This window comes from Piliocolobus tephrosceles, chromosome 12 (genome assembly GCF_002776525.5).
Source record: "Piliocolobus tephrosceles isolate RC106 chromosome 12, ASM277652v3, whole genome shotgun sequence".
NCBI classification, from domain to species: Eukaryota; Metazoa; Chordata; class Mammalia; order Primates; family Cercopithecidae; genus Piliocolobus; species Piliocolobus tephrosceles.
In genome coordinates, this window is record NC_045445.1 from 116304966 (window position 1) to 116327825 (window position 22860).

General features: G+C 36.3%; 1 protein-coding gene across 1 annotated transcript in view; it reads left to right on the forward strand.

Annotated features, from left to right (window-relative positions):
* Positions 1 to 22860, forward strand: part of DMD (dystrophin) — a 2292995-nt gene that overhangs the window by 1619486 nt on the left and 650649 nt on the right. Inside the window, 1 exon segment of the mRNA XM_026451980.1 lies at positions 16966 to 17198. Coding sequence (XP_026307765.1) covers positions 16966 to 17198 — 233 coding nt within the window.

The following is a 22860-nucleotide window of genomic DNA, read 5'->3' on the forward strand; positions in this document are numbered from 1 at the left end:
AACACTGAAACTGAAATCAACTGTAAGAGTGAGGAATGTGACTTTTAAAGATATTTGGTAAGAGCAATGTTGTAAGGCAGAGACCAACATTATAGAAGTTCTCAACCTGTGTGCTGGATATAGTTAAAATTTCCCAGGACCATCGAAAGAAATTCTCAAATCCACAACCACCTCAAGTGTTGTCTGTGAATCAAATGAGTGATGCATCACCCACAAACATGTAGTAGACATTCTTAAAGTGACATAAATGCTACTGCAATTAATAAAATGGAAAATCATATTACAATATTACTGAATTCAGAATAAGTTGATTTTGTCACTATTTTTCTCAATCTATGCATGCTAGATATAAAGTTATTATACAGAAACATGTAACATTTTTAATATTTTTGAGGCATGCTCATGATATTGTAAACCAGGCACTGTTAAAAGATCACTGGGTTGGGAATTAATAAGCCTGGGATCTAGTCTTCATTTGGTCTCTCGTTGGCTATGGTCTGGGGGTTTTGGGCAAACTATTCAACCTTTTGTGCCTTGGTTTAGTTGATAAATGATGGTGTTTTCCCCATTAAATCCCTTCCCAACTTAACATTACCAGATGTAGCATCTATGGCTTAGAATGTACAGTATAAATTAACCTTCCTGAAGATCTTCAGAAGTTACTATAACATATATTTTCATGGCACTGAAAACTAAGTTTTTGATAGCTTACATTTTTATAAATAATTTACTTACTCATTTTTATCATGATAATAAATCTGATTCATTAATCACCAAAATACCATTTTTGAAAATAGATGCATGAAAGAATCTGAACTTGTTATGGTTTTATCTATTCAAGTCACCTAATTTTGGTAGCCACAGGCCCCCATTGTCGATAGGGGAAGATTATCCATTTTAGCAATATAGTCTCTGATAACTTTAATCCATATGCCCTTCAATTCCATTTTTACGTCAGATTGAATGGGAACATGAGGCCCCCAATAGTAAATTGACCCTACTTTCTCTTTGGAAATTGGTCTTTCTACCTAGCCGTTTGCCGTTTTAAAATAATGGATTAATATAGATTGTAATTTAACAGTAGAGGAAATACATTTTACTTTTAGTTCTTACCTACGTATCTTGGGAAAAAGGAAACATCATTTTTAAGGATTATTTTTCTACTAATGGAAAAAAATAGCATGATTTTCCATTCTGGGCTTTGTAATTAACTTTACCTTGGAATAGTTAAATCTTAAATATAACTTTATTGAAAAATTTATTTTCAAGTAATATTTTAAAATGCAAAATTTGTGTGATCTCTATGAAAAAGAACTATCACATTCCAATGTGCTTATAGCTATAATAATCAGTTAAAAGAGACAAATTATAAAGAAGATATAGGTTGTGACACTGAAATTACAAAATGTGGATTAGGGAAGTAAATGTGCAGAGTTTTGTATGCAATCAAAGTTAAGTTATTACCAGTTTAAAAATACCCTTATATAAGATGTAAAGAAAAGCAAAATCCTATAGTAGCAAAAGCAAAGCAAAAACCTATGGTAGATATACAAAAGGTAAAAAGTAAGGAATCAAAGTATACTGCTAAACATAACTATCAAACCATAAAAGAAGACAACAGAAAAGGCACATAGGACAAAGTATCCACAGAACAATTAGAAAACAACTTTTTAAATGGCAGCAGTAAATTCTTGCCTATCAATAATTACTTTGAATGTAAATGGATTAAATTCACCAATCTAAAGATAGAATGGCCAAATGGATTAAAACAACAAGACTCAACTACATGCTGCCCATAAGAGACTTACCTCACCTTTTAGGACACATGTTGACTGAAATAGAAGAGATATAAAAAGGTATTTTGGTTTCCATGCAAATGGAAACCAGAAGAGAATGGGGATAGCCATACTTCTATCAGACAAAATAGGCTTTAAAATCAAAAACTAAAAAGACACAAAGGAGGTCATTAAATAATGATAAATGGATCAATTCATCAAGAAAGTATAACAATTATAAATATATATGCACCCAACATTGGAGTACCTAAATATATAAAGCAAATATAAAGTGATAAAAAGAAAGACATAAACTACAATACAAGAATAGTAGGGAACTTCTACCCCAAATTCAACAATAGACAGAAAATCCACATTAAAAAATCAATAACAATGCATTGGACTTTATGCGTTAGATCAAATAGACCTAACAGACATATACAGTACATCTCATCTAACAGCAGGAGAATACACATTCTTATCAAGTGCACAAGAAACAATTCTTCAGGGTAAATCACATGTTAGACCACAAAATGAGTCCTGACAAATTTAACAAGATTGAAAGCATGTATTTTATGTAAAACAATGCCATCATGGAAAAAGTACTAGTGTAAACAAGGTTTAAATATGATTTACTGATTGTTTAAAAAGGAATTATCTTAGCCCTGATTTGATGGGATTTCTCCTTTGCAAGCAGCAAAAATAAGTTCAGAATGAAGCAACTCTGTAACAATACAGCTTCACAGATCTTTTTGAATAAGCAAAGTTGTATATGTTTCTACTTCAGAAACCATTTATTGTGGGCTCACAGCTTTTCCATGTGCTCTTTACACTCTTAATTTTAAACCCATTCATCAAAAGGATTAAGGCAATGAGATTCAAGTCCAAGACAATAGGAAGTATGTGCGTCAAAACTGTCACGCTAATGCTCTGAGGAACATTGTTATTTCAATAGCATGATTTAAAACCACTGAAACGATATGTTTTATTTATGATTACCATTCATACTTTCAAAAAGAATTTGAGATGGTTTGGCAGGGATGTCTTAAAGAAACAAACACCAAATTTTTAATTTTGTGCTTGTAACAAGCAATTTTTCCTACATAAGTGTTACCTGTGTTTCTACCCTTGATTTTGGTTTCTTTTGTATGGTTGGTAGTTATTGCACTTCTGGGCATAGTGTGCTTTTCTACAAGTTAAATAAAAACATAAATCGATTTTGATGTAGCTAGTTTCACTATTTCAGTTAGTGTGTTTTCCATACCTGCAATTCATAACATGTTTACTGGCCCAGAACTTTAAAACCCAAGTTTGGCTCAACACAGTCACTTGAAACCAACTTAAGATAGCAGTTACATTTCCAAGGTCATTATGGAGACAAAGTTCAATACTTCAGCATTTGAATTTATCAAGCTCATTCGTGTTTTAGTTACAGGAAGTGTTCATATTTCATGTAAGAAACAGCAACTCTGATGATAAATTGAAACTCAAATATAACCAAGGAGTATAAAACTACTTTATAAGCCCTTCAACAATAAATATGCCAACAATCCTCTGCATACTTTGTGTCATTTTTTAGAGCATTCAATTGAATTATGTAGCATGTGATACCAATACATAATAATACATAATTAACTTTTTTTTTTCTTTTTTGAGACCCAGTCTTGCTTTGTCTCCCAGGCTGGAGTGCAATGGCATGATCTCGGCTCACTGCAACCTCTGCCTCCTAGGTTCAAGAAATTCTCCTGCCTCAGCCTCCCAAGTAACTGGGATTACAGGCATGTGCCACCACACCTGGCTAATTCTGTACTTTTAGCAGAGACAGGGGTTTCACCATAATGGTCAGGTTGGCCTTGAACTCCTGACCTCAGGTGTTCCACCACCTCAGCCTCCCCAAAGTGCTGGGAGTACAGGAATGAGCCACAGTGCCTGGCCTATAATTAACTTTAAAAAATATTCTATTATTGAATGCCTGAAAAAATCATATTACTTCTATGTATTAAAAACAAACTATTATGTATATAGACCAGAGATATGGTGTCAGAGATGAGATTCCTTGGAAACAGTCTCTGAGACAAAAAGTTGCACATGGAAAGTTTATTGAGAAGTATTGTTGCTATTTATAAGGAAGTGAAGGAGGCAGTATTGGGCAGAGAGAAAAGCTCATCCACAATGCAGTTGCTACTGAGGCTTCAGCCCATGTGACAGGGACACTGGGGCTGTGGTGGTCTTTCGGAGTTCTCCCAAATTGAGGCAAATGGGCAGAGACTTTTGTATCTTTGAACTAGCCAAGAGCAGGCACCCAGGAAGAAATGCAGCTGTGATCCTTTTGCAGATATTATTAGTCTGGAGTAGATGTACCCACACTACAAACACTAGGAATAATATTTGTGGTGTGGGTGCATCTACTCCAGAAGAGGATCTTGATGAAGCATTACAGTATCCACTACAGAGAAGCACTGGCATATTCTGCTTACTCCACAAAGATTGCATTGAGAATGCAAGTAGGGGCCGGGCGCGGTGGCTCAAGCCTGTAATCCCAGCACTTTGGGAGGCCGAGACGGGCAGATCACGAGGTCAGGAGATCGAGACTATCCTGGCTAACATGGTGAAACCCCATCTCTACTAAAATACAAAAAATTAGCCGGGCGATGTGGCCGACGCCTGTGGTCCCAGCTACTCGGGAGGCTGAGGCAGGAGAATGGCGTGAACCCGGGAGGCGGAGGTTGCAGTGAGCTGAGATCCAGCCACTGCACTCCAGCCTGGGCAACAGGGCAAGACTCCGTCTCAAAAAAAAAAAAAAAAAAAAAAAAGAGAAGGCAAGTAGGAGTAGTGAGGATGTAAAATAAATCAATTATTTTCCACTGGACCTTAATATATCAGAACCATTGGAATTTACAGGATGATATTTATTATAGTACTCAAAAAATATCTCTTAAATCTCCTTAACACAGAAGGGAGTTTTAAAAAGTCCACAATTTGCTTGGTCTGTGAATTCCCTTTTTAAAAAATGTGGTTTAATCAAATTTACAAGAAAAAAACAACCACATCAAAAATTGGGGGAAAATATGAACAGACGCTTCTCAAAAGAAGACATTTATGTGACCAACAAACATATGAAAGAAAGCTCATCATCACTGGTCATTAGAGAAATGCAAATCAAAATCACAACAAGATATCATCTCACACCAGTTAGAATGGCGATCATTAAAAAGTCAGGAAACAACAGATGCTGGAGAGGATGTGGAGAAGTAGGAAGGCTTTTACACTGTTGGTGGGAGTGTAAATTAATTCAACCACTGTGGAAGATAGTGTGGCGCTTCCTCAAGGATCTAGAACCAGAAATACCATTTGACCCAGCAATCCTATTACTGGGTATATACCCAAAGGATTATAAATCATTCTACTATAAAGACACATGCACACATATGTTTATTGCAGCACTGTTTACAACAGCTAAGACTTGGAACCACCCCAAATGTCCATCAGTGATAGACTGGATAAAGAAAATGTGGCACATATACACCATAGAATACTATGCAGCCATAAAAAAGGATGAGTTCATGTCCTTTGCAAGGACATGGATGAAGCTGGAAACCATCATTCTCAGCAAACTAACACAAGAACAGAAAACCAAACACCACATGTTCTCACTCATAAGTGGGAGTTGAACGATTAGAACACATGGAGACAGGGAGGGGAACATCACACTTTGGGGCCAGTTGGGGGACCTGGGGGGCGGAGGGAGGGAGAGCATTAGGAGAAATACCTAATGTAGATGACGGGTTGATGGGTACAGCAAACCACCGTGGCACGTGTATAGCTATGTAACAAACCTGCACGTTCTGCACATGTATCCCAGAACTTAAAGTATAATTTTTAAAAATGTGGTTTAAAAGCAAGAATCACATTAAAAAACTTTGCCAGCTTAACTGTTTTATGTGTACAAAACAGTAGTGTTAACTGTATGCACATCGTTATTCAGCAAATCTCTAGAATGTTTTCATCTCTCAAATCCAAAACTCCAAGCCCATTGAAGAGCTCTCATTGCTCCCTGTACCCCAGCAGTGGCAATATGACCATTCTACTTTCTGTTTCTAAAGAGTTTGACTGCTTTAGATACATCATATAAATGGAAGCATGCAATATTTGTCATTTTATGACGGGCTTATTTCACTTAGCATAATGTCTTCAAGGTACACCTATGTTGTAGCATATGAAAGGATTTCCTTCTTTTTTGTGGCCAAGTAATATTCCATTGTGTCCTATACTACATTTTTAAATCCATTTATCAATCAATGGACCTTTTAGTTACTTCAATTTTTGGCTATTGTGAATAATGCCACAGTTAATATGAGTGTGCAAATATCTCTTTAAGATACTGTTTTTAATTCTTTTGGATATACAGATGTTCATTGATTTACACTGGGATTACATCCCAATCAGCCCGTAAGCTGAAAATACCATGTCAAAAATTAATTTAATACAGCTAACCTACCAAACATCATAATTTAGCCTAGCCTACTTTAAATATGATCAGAACATGTGGATTAACCTACATCTGGGCAAAATCATCTGGCAACACACAGTACATTGTAGAGTATCAATTATTTATCCTCATGATGACGTGGTTTAATGGAAGATTTGGCTTACTGCTGCAACCCAATATCTTCCAGAAGAGAGTATCATATTGCATTATTACTAGCCCCAGAAAAGATCAAAATTCAAAATTTGAAGTATGGTTTCTTAATGAGTACGTATCGCTTTCACCCCATTGTAAAGTCCAAAAATTACAAGTTAGACCTTAGTAAGTTGGGGACCATCTGTACACCCGGAAATGAGATTGCTGGATTATATGATAATTCTATTTTTATTTTTATTTTTTGAGGAACCTCCATACTGTTTTCCATAGTGGCTACACCTTTTTACATTCCCACCAACAATGCAGAAGTGTTTCAATTTCTCCACATCCTTGCCAACATATGTTATTTTCTGTTTGTGATCATGGTCATCCTCATGGTTGTGAGGTAATATCTCATTGTGGTTTTTATTTTTCATTTGCATTTCCCTGATGATTGATGATGTTGAGTATCTTTTCAGATGCTTGTTGGCTGTGTATATATTTTCTTTGGAGAAATGTCTATTTAAATCCTTGCCCATTTTTAAATCAGGTTAATTGTTTTTGATGAATTCCTTAGTAATTACTCACCTCAGAGCCTTTCTTCTTAAAATACAGATTGCTCAGAGCCTTTCATCTAATTTACTAAATGTTGATCTTGAAGAAGTATTTTAATTTATCTGAATTTAGTTTCCTGTTCTATAAATTGATAGTAATCATGTTTTCCCTATCCACACCAGAGTGGTATGGTGAAGAACCAGTGGAGAAAATGACTAAAACGGCATTTTTATGCTGTCCAAATTTTGTGCAAATATATTATAATTGATTTGAAAGAAAAGAGTCTATCTACATTTTAAGACTATTTAATATTGTTCCATTTACATTGCACTAATGGTTCCTCTGTCTTTTTTCTCCCTGATGAAGTTCTAGATTGAAACTCTGAGGAAACTGTAAATCGGAGTTATATAACTCTGTTATATTAATTTGTATAACTTCCCTGTCTCTCTCTAAATATATATATTTAGACTATATATACATATGCATATATATATTTAGAGAGAGGGCAGAATTACACCTAAGGACTGTGCTTAGTACACTGCAACTTGCACCTCATTCTAATTGTGAAAACAACAACACATTTTGATTGAGACTGTGTTATTTGTTAGACCTTTGGTTTTGTTGTGAGGAAGGAAAAGATGATTCTGATAATTACATCAAATAGTTTATCATCTCCTCTGGTGGATGAGGTTTGTGAGGGCCTGACACATGGTAGAGGATCTTATTCATTATATAACAACTTTCAAAACACATTGCTAATTATTTTGCTACTTAAGGTAAAAATGTAACTCTCCCAAACAAATAAGAGATTTAGACTGAATTCTGTAGAAAACACTGCTTACCTCATTTTGCTTAGGTTTCACTGCAGAGTCTCATCTCTAACATTCAGGTAGGAGAAGCTCTATTTTAAAATATTGAATAAACAAACCTAAATCAGAATAAATGATTTAATTCAGGAATTTTTTAAGGTGCTCAGAATTTTGGTAGAATAGCAGTGTATTTTCTGTAATAACTGCACAATGTTCTCTAGCTGGTTATACTCAAATGGTTATATGGATTTTATTCCGATATCAGTTTTGCAATTGATGACCACCCTTCATCAATAGCATGGTCTTTATTATGGTTTCATCTGGCTTTTTCTTTCCTCGTCTTCTGCACTGGGCTGCCTACTCCTTGGCTCTTATTATTACATACTCTACTTTTTTCACATACAAAGCTCTTCGTGCACTAATAGTGAATTTCTGCTAAAACTGTTACTTTCTTCAAATGTCCTATCAAATGCTGGCTGCCTGATTTATTGGCCTTATAGACTGACTATGTGAATCTTCCATTCTCTGTGGAATTCCATTCCACATTTTAACTTAAAGACTCTCTCTTTCCCACTGCATTCTCTCTGCTGGATAAGCATTTTTCTTTTAATTTCTGTGGTAATGGGAAGGGAATTTTAAATCGTGTTTTACGTACAAGTGTTTAATAGATTAAAATGGATGCTGTATCAGCTATCTATTGCTGTGTAACAAGCTACCCCAAATGTAGAGACTTAAAATAAGAATCATTATTTTTTTAGCTCATGATTCTTGATTCTGCTTGGGGTTTGGTTCATCAAGGTGATTTTTTTGCTAGACTCAGCTGTGCTCATTCATGCACTCATGGTCAGCTGGTAGTTGATGACCACATGTGGCATTCAAATGTCTGGTATAACTTTTTGGTTATAAGTTGAGACAGTGTGGGTGACAGGATCACCTGCCTGTAATTATTCATCAGGCTAGCATAGTTCCATAGTGGTGGAAGGGTTCCAAGCATAGCCCAACACCCAAACATTTTTAAACCTCTGCTTACGTCATGTTTGCTGACACCTCATTAGCCGAAACAAGTGACTTGACCAATCCCTATTCAAGGTGTGGAGAAATAGACTACAGCTCTTGATAGGAGAATCTGGAATATCTCTTGACAAAAGTATAAATGCAAGAAGAGAATCTGTGGACATTTACTCTCTGGCAGAGATGCTGTCATTTTTGTCACTAAGACACTTCCTGTGTCATATTGTTTATTATTCATTGGCAGCCATAAGTTTGTGGTTTAGTGTTTCTTCAGTGCCTGCCCAATATCATGTGGGAAAGAGAAGCCCTTAACAATTTCTCTTAATTTCTACTTCTGAGAAATGAGAGAAAACAAACTTGGATAGGCATAAATGAATGTCCAGCACAAATTCTAAGCAGCTATATGAGAGGTGGGTGGATAGGGAGAGATGGAAAATTCTTTTAATGGAGACATTCTCAACCATAAGCAATTTTTCTTTCCTCAGGAGGCATTTAGTAATGTCAGGAGACATTTTTGGTTGTACATCTAGGAGGGAGCTCTGGCCAGGGATACTGACAAGCGATTCTGATCCTACAATGCACAGGACAGCCACTCATGACAAAGAATTACCTGGGACAAACTGTTAATAGTGCTGAGATTGAAAAACCCTGCTTTTCACTGAGTTCATGTAGATTAATTCATATAATGTTAGTTGTAGTAGGGCACTTAAATGATGCAAACTAAAACAGGAAAAGACAATGATTATTTCTCTATTCAAATTAGTAAAGGAAGGATATATGTTTAAAGTCAGGCTGGAGATATTTCTCAAGGGTAGTATTTAAGTTGTGAGTGGATGCTAGATGCGCTTGATTGTTACAATCCGTATTTTTATAGCTATATCAAATAATCTTCTCTCCAAAATTAAAATGGATATTAGATATATTTCATGGGTACCATATATATTATAAGTTGTAGCTCTTAGAGTCAGAAGTATTTGAGTGATTAACAATTATTGCATATTGAATGAGACATGTAAGAAAGATACCTGATGGCCTATGATTCTTAGAAATATGTGCAGTGGTTAAGCACATTGTCTTGGAAACATCACTTGTTAATGTGAGATCCTGAACAAGTTTCCTTACCTTGGTAAAAGGGAGATGATAACACCTACCCTGAAGATTGTTTGTTAAAGGTGAAATAAAAGAACGTTTATGAAGAACCTTGCCTGGCACATAAGAATCACTGAGTAAATGATGGGGGTGATGGCAGTGTTGGTAGTAATTTATCTTACTTATAAATAGTAGCAAATATTTATTTGGATTATATTTTTAATAGCAAGAAATAATCTATTAAAATGTAAGTGACTAGCACTATTAAACTTTTAAAATCCATGGCTCCCAAACTTAACATTTTTTTTTTTTTCTGAAATCCAGAAATACAAATGGTAATCATGAATCCTTGAGTTCTGGTACTCTGGCCTTGCCTATATAGAGTGCAAGCATTTATTTTTCTAAAATGAGAATTATTGATGATAGATGTATCATATATTTTATTTACTCTTTAGAGTGACAGAAAATAATGCAGACAAAAATAAGTGTTTATGTGTTCATAGTGTTGGTTTCTAATTTTCCAACTTGTATGTGCAGACTGTAAATATTTAGAGGGAAGATGTGAAATTCTTCCTTACCTACACAATAGATTGTTCTTTCTCTGAATCTAGACATACTTTCAAATTTTCTTAAGAACTTCTCTCGAACTCTTAAGTAATTCATTAATCCACATGCCGTCCTTTCAAATATTCAAAAAGATAATATTCTCCAATGTTGCTTACATGGAGGAGAGTTATTTTATCTACTAGTAAATGGAAGTTGCTAACAATCTTTCCTATTCCCCATAGTTTTAAATAGTAATGCAATTTGACCACATATAACGTTGCTGTCCTCTGTTGACACGGAATGATAAGGAGGAAGGGAATATTTAACAGCACTTTTTAGATATTCCCTCATAGAATTGTTAATGTGAGTCCAATAACTTATTGTGTAAGTTGAGTGATTTTTCAAATATAAAAATAAAGCAAACAAAAAAAGTTACCCACATTCAACAAAGCTAGAAATAGAGTATATGCTTCTTGCTTTCTTATCAACCAAAGGAGACCTGTGAATTACAGGAAAACCACGTGTGAATACTTCAAAGGAAATATGCCAAACACATTGTGTGTGTGTTTTAAAAGATTTAGTAGCCCCTTTAAAGCTCTAAGTAAAGCTGTTAGTCTGACTAATCATGTACTCCTGAAACCAATTAAATTTTCAGACTAGAGAAATGTTCTTCAAACACTTGAAAAAAATAAGAGTTCCTTCCTAAAGCCAACACCTTTTAATTAACAAAATACTCAGAGCAAAGCTGTGGTTTGCAATAGTATATTACACCTACTGTTATTCATGCTACCATTCTGGTGTACCAAACTCAATTCATTTCAGCTATTTTGAGCTTGATTTTCTGTCTGCTTATGGAGGGAAAATCACAGTTTTAGTAGAGTCATTTTAATTTCCTAATGAATGCATGAGAAAGGTATTATGTTACATAGTATGTCCTCAGACTATTCAGATGCCCTCTCTCTCTCTTGCTGTGTCTCTGTCTCTCTTTACACACACCCACACCCACCCACACACACACACACGCGTACACTGTGTGTATCTATCTGTCTACCTAGATATACAGTTTAATTTTGTACATTGTAATGCATCTGGTTTCTGGCATAAGGTGATTTAGCAAAAAAACAAACAAACAAAACCCACCCAAATCTGTTACTGGAGGAACCTTTCATAGCATAACATCAGAAAGACTATTTTCAGTAAGGACCCTGGGCAGGAAAAGACAGTCCCTCTGGTGGACTTGAGAAGAATACCCTTAGTCTCTGAGATAGTTAGAGAGATAGTTAGATAGTTAGTCTCTGAGATACATGAGCCAGCGAATCCCAGAGCCAGCTTCTTGTAACCCAAGATAGGGGCATAAGGCAAGGGGTGAACACCCAGGCATGATCAGACTTGGGGTTAAGGTTAAATAGGGTACAGAGGAAAAGATTTCCACCAGCTGGAGGGGAAGCCATTTCCCATGCTCCTTAGGGATGACAACTGGAGACCCAGCCCAGAACATCATTGAAAATTCTGTGTAATAGTTTATATATCCTAACTCTTTACCCATTCTAGATTATGGGTTCAGGCACTCTTAGCAAAACAAATCCTCTTTCAGTCTTTTAAAATGTCGAGTTAACAGGAAATATCCTTGGCACAACAATATAACCCTGCCTGACCCTTAGAACTATGAACAGGTTACTCAGACTCTGCGAAACCAGTAACAGATCTGACCAGCCTACACTTCACTGAAAAGGGTGATTTGCGTATATTTCTAATACTATGCCATGGTGGAAAAGAAAGAACCTCATATGTGTCAGATAGAGGTAAAGGCATCTGAAAGTGCAGTAAGAATCAATGTGATATGTGTAATAAAATAAGATAAATAGGCCAGGCGTGGTGGCTCATGCCTGTAATACTAGCATTTTGGGAGGCCGAGGCAGGCGGATCACGAGGTCAGGAGATTGAATCCATCCTGGCCAACATGGCGAAACCCCGTCTCTACTAAAATACAAAAAATTAGCCAGGCATGGTGGAAAATGCCTGTAGTCCAAGATACTCGGGAGCCTGAGGCAGGGGAATTGCTTCAACCCGCGAGGCAGAGGTTGCAGTGAGCTGAGATCACGCCACTGCACTCCAGCCTGGCAACAGAGCAATACTCCATCTCAAAAAAAAAAAAAAAAAAAAAAAAAAGATAACTTTTTTCAGGACCTCAAAACTTCTCCTTTGAAACACTTTGATTAAAAAATGAAAAAATATATGCATGCATGAACCTAGAGGCAAGTCTTTTTAGAAAACATAAAATATTTTAAGTAATGTTTTTCTGAACAGAATTGGCTCTAATGTGTGAGAGGTCTATGAAGATTAGCCTCTTGCTACTTTATGTTTTAAAGTATATTCCTTGAGACCCAAAGTTTCTGACTTTGGAAAACAAGTCTCAACTACTATCGGCTATCCTCTAGACACTTTCAAAATCCTCTAAAACCTAATAGTGGTGCAAGATTTTGTCTTTCCTAGTGATAACTAGATTTAAGTAAGAAAATGTTGAAGACTAAAAAGTGTTTAGGACCCACAAGAAAGGTATAATTCTGTTCCTCATAGAGATATTTTAGTTACACACTCCTTATTCTGATCCTCCCCAAAACACAGAAATCTAGAGTTGGCATTTAAAGAGAAAATGAGCTTTTTGTCTGGAAACAGGAAAGAAAAGTTTTCAAGAAGTACAGAAAGCGTATGAAAGGGCACAAGGTTTGAAATGGTCTGTACTCATGAGAGAATACAGAATAGACATGGGTGTGGAGGAGCCTAGAAAGAACGGAGAGAGGTAAGGCTGGAGTATCAAGTCTGGTTCAGACTACAGAGCATAAAATCCCATACGAATGTAGAACATGAGGAACCAATAACCATTGTGTAAGAAACACAGGAAGAAGAGGAAGAAAAAAGTCCGCATAGTATACTTACAGTCAGAACAATCCTAGGAGGTGACTTACATGTATCATGTCATAAAATCCGTAACACAATTCCATTAGATGGGTACTGTTTTCATAGTTACACAAGTGAAAACTCTTGAGGGTCAAGATGTTCAGTGTAGCAGGCATAGTATAATTTCTTAGCTCAAGATGCCTCCAATGTCAGTGAACATTACTTTCCCAAGACTGTCTATTTAGGAAATAGTAAGGCCAATTGTCTATGAAGGAAGTACTGTTATAATCGCCATTTTACGGAGGAGTAAATGGAGATTCAGAGAGGTTAAGTCATCTGACTGTAGTTACACAGCTACAAAATAAATAGAGCAAGGATTCAGATACAACAATCTGGTCCTAGAAAGCCTAAATATGCTACACCCTGCTTTCTGATTCAGAGCTATTTCCTGCTTTTCTCCCTTCCATAGAAAAAAAATGTATGTGTGGGGGTTGGGGGCGAATAAATTGACTGGCTGTATTTTCTCTCTTTAATATTTGATCTTTCATTGTCTGCCCCAAGCAGTGGGTCTTCCTCCTTTATCTTCTTCTTTTGAAAATAGCTAAAATCACCTAACTGGTAAAAACCTAGGCAGGTTTTGTGTTCTAGCCTCCATTCTTCCAGTCTAATGGGTGGTTGTTAAATTTTAGTACTCATTGTATGTAGAAGACCTCTAAGTTCACTAAAGAGCTTACTGCACATTGATTTTTTTTTTTTAAATTCCAAAGGAATCAATTGAGCACCTCCTATACTCCAGGACATGTGCAAGATGCAAGAGATAGAGCAGTGAAAAAGTCTGATACGGTTTCCCCTCCCTTTCCCAGCTGTGTACAGATGTTCTTCAGGTGGTAAACGCCGGAGAAGAGGAGACCAGAAATACTGGCCTGATGGGTCTATAGATGAGATTATCTGCCCATGACTGGTGCAGAGATGGCTGCATTGCTAGACCTCTCCATCTTCCTCTGAATATGCGTCCACTAATTTATTATCCCAATGGCATATTTAGTCATCATGAACCATCCTCCCTTTTTGAGTCTCAGGCTCTGGCCTTGCTTTTCAATAGACTCCCTCCCTCCCTTCCTTCCTCCTTCCTTCCCCGACTGCTTGACTGCCTGACTTCCTTCCTTCCTTCCTGCCTTCCTGCCTTGTCTTGCCTTGCTTTTCAATTGATTCCCTCCCTCCCTCCCTTCCTCTTTCCTTCCTCCCTCCCTCCCTCCCTCCCTCCCTGACTTCCTGACTTCCTTTCTTCTTTCCTTCTTCTTTTCTGTCTTTTTCCAAACGTGCTTTTCAGGAAACAGTGGTCTGCTTGTTGAAGTCTGATAATTTTCTACTTCCTCATCCTCCACTCTATTGAAATTTAGTGTGACATGATCGTTTCCACCTCTTTAGGTACTTCTTTCATGGTCAGAAGTAAGTCTGGAGAAAAAAAAAAAATCTCTTGTTTCTGCTCTCATTTGAGGGTCAAATTTTCAATAAGTCACCTTTTAAAAAAGCATTTTCTAACTAACACTTCCCATAAGCTTGAAATCCTCCTAAACTGCTGTATATTGCCTCCATATACATTGTGTATCTATTTTAGGAACACTCCATCCACATTTGCCAGTCAGCCTGGTGTTCTGCAGTTAGTTCCTACAGTGATATTTTAATTTAGCTCTCTTTTCATCCTCACACATGCATGCTCTCTGGATATTTCGCTCCTTTCCTGGAATCCCTTTTAAGATTTCTAGATCTTGTTTGCTTCCATGATTTCTTCTCCTGGACTGTGACACAAAACGCTATTCCTTCTTTACATTACATTTAATTCTTTCTAGAAAGAGCCTCAGAGTAGTCAGAGAGCTTTGGGAAACAAAATTTTTTCTTTATCGCCTCAGTGTTACTGCCTTTGAATCATTATTTCTTGACGTAAATTTCTTTATTCTGTTTGACACTTAAAACGCTATTTTTTTCTGTCTGCATTGATCATTATTAGTTCCTTCATTCACAGAAAACTGTTGGTGTCCCTGAGAAGTTTGAAAGACAAGAAACATTCTTCCATTCTACTCATCTTCTTCTCTAATGAGGAGACAACCTTAAAAACACAGTTACATAGCCGTAAAAATTAATGAATGGCTACCTCAGAATGAAAATTCAATGTCTCCTTTTTTTTGTTAGTGTTCTTAGAATAGTTCACTAGTTGTCCATGCCCTTGAGTCTCCTGTTGAGATGTCTTTTGCAGCTTTCCTTGAAATCTTTTATTCCGAACTACATAGTCCAATAGTTTTGCCACCAATCTTCTGGTTATATTATGCTCCTGAGTTCATTGTCTATGAACTTGATTAGGCATTCCTTCCCCTCTCCACTCACCTCTGGTAACCCAACTGTGTGTTGGTATTTAGTATCAATTCACACCAGCAAGTTCAGCCCTTTTCAATCAATGCAGGGCCACACAGAGACCTTTGACTGACTACTCCCCAAGTATTTCACATTTTGGGGCCTTATCTCCAGTTTTTCACCACAGTTGTTCATCACTGTGTTTCTTACTAGCCAAATGTTTATAAAAACATTAATACCTAACGTTATTGATTACCTACTATAGTGTCAGGTGCTGTAATAATATTATTGTGATGATGATTATGCTGTTGTTTCTGGCATTGTCATACATGTGTTGCTTGTACTACTCATTGAATCTACACAACTGCCCTTATGACATTTACCCTATTATTATTCCTCTTTTAAGGTAAATATATGAAAAATGCTTCCCACTTTGCCTTGCTTACTGCTAGTATTGAACAAATGTTACAACTGAAACTTAGAGAGGTTATGTGGCTTAATCAAGGTCCCAGAGTTCCTAAGGCAGAGAGTAGGATTGTCTACCAAGCATTTTAATTCTAGTACTACACATCTTAACCATTATCATAGGCTGACTTACTCTACAGTGTCCAACACTATTCATATTACAATTTATTTAACGACTCTGAAACAGTGTTTCATGTCTAAATAGAAGAACTAGCTCTCATTTTTAAGAAAACATTGTATCTTGGTTTTTCTTCGCTGCTAGCCAGTTTACTAACAATTTGAAATAAAAAGAAAAAAAATATGATAAACTGCTCCCAGTATAAAATACAAGAACGTTTCATTGACTTTCATTTCCCTAGGGTCCAGCTCTGAATTAATTTACTTCCTGTTCAAGGGAATCTTAAGGCAGAAAGAAGATCTTATCCCATCTTGTTTTGCCTTTTTTTCCCTTGAATGAAAAAAAATAAGTAAAATTTATTCCCCTGGCAAGGTCTGAAAACTTTTGTTTTCTTCACCACTTCCACAGTGTTTATTATTGTTATTGAGAAGACTTATTTAACTTAAATTACTTGTCCAGGCATGAGAATGAGCAAAATCATTTTTTAAAAAATTGTTAAATGTATATTAATGAAAAGATTGAATCTTTTAATTTTCTACCATGTATTGCTGAACAAAGTATCCACATTGTTAGAAAAAGATATAGAATGTCATGAATAAGAGTTTGGCTCAAATTGTTACTCTTCAATTAAATTTGACTTATTGTTATTGGAATTGGCTCTTTAGCTTGTGTTTCTAATTTTTCTTTTTCTTCTTTTTTCCTTTTTGCAAAAAACCCAAAATATTTTAGCTCCTAGTCAGACTGTTACTCTGGTGACACAACCTGTGGTTACTAAGGAAACTGCCATCTCCAAACTAGAAATGCCATCTTCCTTGATGTTGGAGGTACCTGCTCTGGCAGATTTCAACCGGGCTTGGACAGAACTTACCGACTGGCTTTCTCTGCTTGGTCGAGTTATAAAATCACAGAGGGTGATGGTGGGTGACCTTGAGGATATCAACGAGATGATCATCAAGCAGAAGGTATGAGAAAAAAATGATAAAAGTTGGCAGAAATTTTTCTTTAAAATGAAGATTTTCCACCAATCACTTTAGTCTCCTAGACCATTTCCCACCAGTTCTTAGGCAACTGTTTCTCTCTCAGCAAACACATTACTCTCACTATTTAGCCTAAGTATAATCAAGGATATAAATTAATGCAATTAACAAAAGTAGCCATACATTAAGAAGGAAATAGACAGAAAAAGCAGAAACCTTACAAGAATAGTTGGCTGAGTTAAATTTACTAAATGACCTGGTATTTTAAAAAATCTGTTTTATACCAAATAAATCACTCAACGGAGCTATTTACATTTATACTGTTTGTTTTGGCACTATGCAGCCCAACATATTGCAGAATCAAATATAATAGTCTGGGAATTGATTATTATCCCCTCTTCTAAGTTGTCTGTGCCAATTTTCCTCCTCCAATGATAAGGATTATTGAAAGAGAGATATAAATTAAAAAGAGAAAAGTAACAAAACATAAGATGTTTTAAAATATCCTAGATCTTAATGTTGGCATTTACACAATGCCATGTTCAAATGAACATGTTTTTAATACAAATAGTTCATTTTTCAGCCTCAGTGTAATCCATTTGATAAAATTATGACATCAACGAGAAGTATTAGAATACATTTATGTAAATATGGTTTACGTAACTAGATCAAATATACTATACATCTTTTATATATGTGAATGGTTAAGAAAAATAATTTTGGAATTGTTATACATTAAAGTTTTTTCACTTGTAACAGCTTTCAAGTCTTTCTAAAGAAATAGAAAGTTGTACTGAAGGTATTTAGGTATTAAAGTACTACCTTTTGAAAAAATAAGAAGTGAGGCAGACAGAGTAAGGGGAATTTCTTTGTAAAATAAATTTCAGCAATTCAGTAGGAATAAAGTCATTTGATAGTAAACAACCTGCATTTAAAGGCCTTGGGCTTGAATACAGAAGACCTGAATTCAGTGCCATTTGCAAATGATGACTGTGGTCAAGCCATCTCTGAATCTTGGTTTCCTATTCTGAGTACAGAGCACACAGAATACACATTCACGTTCACAATATAGTTATGGATATGGATGTATATAAATATATGTAAATACCACATATATGTACATGAAAATTTGTTTTACTTCTGCTTTATAAAAAGTAATTATAGCCACATTTTTCAGAAAACATAACTGAGGCTCATAGATGTCAAATTCCCAGTAAGTAGCAGAACAAGGATTCAAATCCAAGTCCGTTTGATTCCTAAGCCAGTGTTATTACTTGCTACATATACTGCAGGCAGTATATGTAGCAAGTAATAATACATATACTACAAGTAGTACATACTATTGCTGCAGTAATAACTGTAACTGCAATTACTATTTAGTGATTTGTATGTAGACGTAGATGTAGTCTATGTCAGACACTATGCTGAGCATTTTATAGTTGATATGTACTGATACATACAGAAGCAAGAGGTATGTTTTTTCACAATACCACACTGAGTTATATAATACTCCCAGGACTTTTATTTACCAAAGGAAACAATATTTTATAACGTTTAAAGCCCAGGTTTTGAAGTGAGATTGTTTGGGTTCAAAGCTTGGCTCCCAAGCTATGTGACCTTGAGTAAGTTATTCAGCCTCCCTGAGCCCAAGTTTATCTATCTATAAAATGTGGGTAGTTGTACTATCTGCCTTGCAGTTTGTTATATGAATTAAGTTTGTTGGTACATGAAAAATGCTTCCCACTTTGCCTTGCTTACTGCTTACTGCTAGTATTGAACAAATGTTGGTAATTATATTTGGGTCCACCACGAACTCTAGAAATCTAACCAATGATGGCATTTGTATTATGCGAACTGTATATCACATCATAATACTATATGGAAATGAGAGCTTGTTTCCACTTCTGTACCCTATTCTACCATTGACATTATAGCTTCCTGCAGAAGTTACCTAATAATAGATTGGGAGAGAAAGTCCACACTTCCTTGTGACAGGTTTGTGAGTCCTGCATTTAGGGAAGCCATTGATGTGCTCAGTAGTCTCCAGAGTTCTCTAAATAAATTTGTCCTTTTCAGAAAGGACTATTAATTTGATGCCGCCTCGCAGAGATTGTCTTTAAATATAGGTCAAAAACTAACGTAGAGGGCCAGGTGCAATTTTTCACGCCTGCAGTCCCAGCGCTTTGGGAGGCTGAGGCAGATGGATCACTTGAGGTCAGGAGTTTGAGACCACCCTGGTCAACATGGCAAAACCACATCTCTATTGCAAATAAAAAAATTAGCTGGTGTGGTGGCACATGCCTATAATCCCAGCTACTAGGGAGGCTGAGGCAGGAGAATCACTTGAATCCTTGACCAGAGGTTCCATTGAGCTGAGATTGCGCCATTGCACTCCAGCCTGTGCGACAGAGTGAGACTCCGTCTCAGAAAAATAATAATAATAATAATGTAGGGGAAAAAATCAAAAGCCGTTTCTGAGACACAAAAATATAGGATTTATAAATTATATATAGTATAAAAATATTTTTTAAATATTTATATATAGCATATTATATGTAATGATATATAATGTCCATATATATTTATAAAAAAATCTAATCTCCCTTCTCTTGCTTGCTGAATAGTGGGATGCTTTGCCTGTCTCTTCCTCTTATATTAAAAAATAATTAATAAAGACATTGTCAGTTCTTGGCTTTTATTGCCTCAATCACCAAATTGTCAGTAAAATGGCCCTAAATAGTCATTAAACAAATATCTGTGAGAGGGGAAATAAGAAGGAGAAGTAAGTATGGGGAGGATTTTATTATAATTTCAGGAAATCAATATCAATTTTATGTAAAGTTTTAAATAAAGCAATCCCAACGTTAATGTTTGATGTGTGAAAAATTAGGCAAAATTCCAAAAGGGCTTTATAAACTGAAAAAACACTTTACTAACACCTATCCATTTTTGTTATTTTAACCAACTTCTATTGAGCTGCTACTAAGTACCTGGGAGATATAAAGTTTTACAACATAGAATGTGCAGGTAAAAGAGGTTGAAGGAAGAAAATAATAACACTATGATAGCGATAAATTTTAGGATAATAGCTAACACATACTTAGCACTAATGATATGCCAGTCATTGATCTAAGTACTTCATGTGAATTCTTTAATGCTTACAACATCACTGTGAGGTAGATACAGAGGCACAGGAAGGATAATAACCTGCCCAAGATCAAGGAAGAAAGAGACAATGATGAGATATGAACTCAAGCAGTTTGGTTCCAGGGTCCTCTCCCTTAAACCTCATAGTTTTCAACTTCTCTGATATTGTGTGAGTGATGCTGTTGGGGCTTTCTTCAGGGAAAACTAAGCCAGGAGAGAGAACAGATGCTAGTGAGATATTCCTGAAGAAGATAAAACTTAAGCCAAGCATTAAAGAATGAGTTGGTTTTTTTCTTGTATATTTGTTTGAGTTCTTTGTAGATTCTGGAGATTAGCCCTTTGTCAGATGAATAGATTGCAAAAATTTTCTCCCACTCTGTAGGTTGCCTGTTCACTCTGATGGTAGTTTCTTTTGCTGTGCAGAAGCTCTTTAGTTTAATTAGATCCCATTTGTCAATTTTGGCTTTTGCTGCCGTTGCTTTTGGTGTTTTAGACATGAAGTCCTTGCCCATGCCTATGTCCTGAATGGTACTACCTAGATTTTCTTCTAGGGTTTTTATGGTATTAGGTCTAACATTTAAGTCTCTAATCCATCTTGAATTAATCTTCGTATAAGGAGTAAGGAAAGGATCCAGTTTCAGCTTTCTACTTATGGCTAGCCAATTTTCCCAGCACCATTTATTAAATAGGGAATCCTTTCCCCATTTCTTGTTCCTCTCAGGTTTGTCAAAGATCAGATGGCTGTAGGTGTGTGGTATTATTTCTGAGGACTCTGTTCTGTTCCATTGGTCTATATCTCTGTTTTGGTACCAGTACCATGCTGTTTTGGTTACCTTAGCCTTGTAGTATAGTTTGAAGTCAGGTAGTGTGACGCCTCCAGCTTTGTCCTTTTGACTTAGGGTTGTCTTGGCAATGCGGGCTCTTTTTTGGTTCCATATGAACTTTAAAGCAGTTTTTTCCAATTCTGTGAAGAAACTCATTGGTAGCTTGATGGGGATGGCATTGAATCTATAAATAACCTTGGGCAGTATGGCCATTTTCACGATATTGATTCTTCCTATCCATGAGCATGGTATGTTCTTCCATTTGTTTGTGTCCTCTGATTTCACTGAGCAGTGGTTTGTAGTTCTCCTTGAAGAGGTCCTTTACGTCCCTTGTAAGTTGGATTCCTAGGTATTTTATTCTCTTTGAAGCAATTGTGAATGGAAGTTCATTCCTGATTTGGCTCTCTGCTTGTCTGTTACTGGTGTATAAGAATGCTTGTGATTTTTGCACATTAATTTTGTATCCTGAGACTTTGCTGAAGTTTCTTATCAGCTTAAGGAGATTTTGGGCTGAGACGATGGGGTTTTCTAAATATACAATCATATCATCTGCAAACAGGGACAATTTGACTTCTTCTTTTCCTAACTGAATACCCTTGATTTCTTTCTCTTGCCTGATTGCCCTAGCCAGAACTTCCAACACTATGTTGAATAGGAGTGGTGAGAGAGGGCATCCCTGTCTTGTGCCAGTTTTCAAAGGGAATTTTTCCAGTTTTTGCCCATTCAGTATGATATTAGCTGTGGGTTTGTCATAAATAGCTCTTATTATTTTGAGGTACGTTCCATCAATACCGAATTTATTGAGCGTTTTTAGCATGAAGGGCTGTTGAATTTTGTCAAAAGCCTTTTCTGCATCTATTGAGATAACCATGTGGTTCTTGTCTTTGGTTCTGTTTATATGCTGGATTACGTTGATTGATTTCCGAATGTTGAACCAGCCTTGCATCCCAGGGATGAAGCCCACTTGATCAAAAACAAACAACCCCATCAAAAAGTGGGGAAAGGATATGAACAGACATTTCTCAAAAGAAGACATTCATACAGCCAACAGACACATGAAAAAATGCTCATCATCACTGGCCATCAGAGAAATGCAAATCAAAACCACAATGAGATACCATCTCACACCAGTTAGAACGGCAATCATTAAAAAATCAGGAAACAACAGGTGTTGGAGAGAATGTGGAGAAATAGGAACACTTTTACACTGTTGGTGGGATTGTAAACTAGTTCAACCATTATGGAAAACAGTATGGCAATTCCTGAAGGATCGAGAACTAGATGTACCATATGACCCAGCCATCCCACTACTGGGTATATACCCAAAGGATTATAAATTATGCTACTACAAAGACACATACACACATATGTTTATTGCGGCACTATTCACAATAGCAAAGACTTGGAATCAACCCAAATGTCCATCAGTGACAGACTGGATTAAGAAAATGTGGCACATATACACCATGGAATACTATGCAGCCATAAAAAAGGATGAGTTTGCATCCTTTGTAGGGACATGGATGCAGCTGGAAACCATCATTCGTAGCAAACTATCACAAGAAGAGAAAACCAAACACCGCATGTTCTCACTCATAGGTGGGAACTGAACAATGAGCTCACTTGGACTCGGGAAGGGGAACATCACACACTGGGGCCTGTCATGGGGAGGGGGG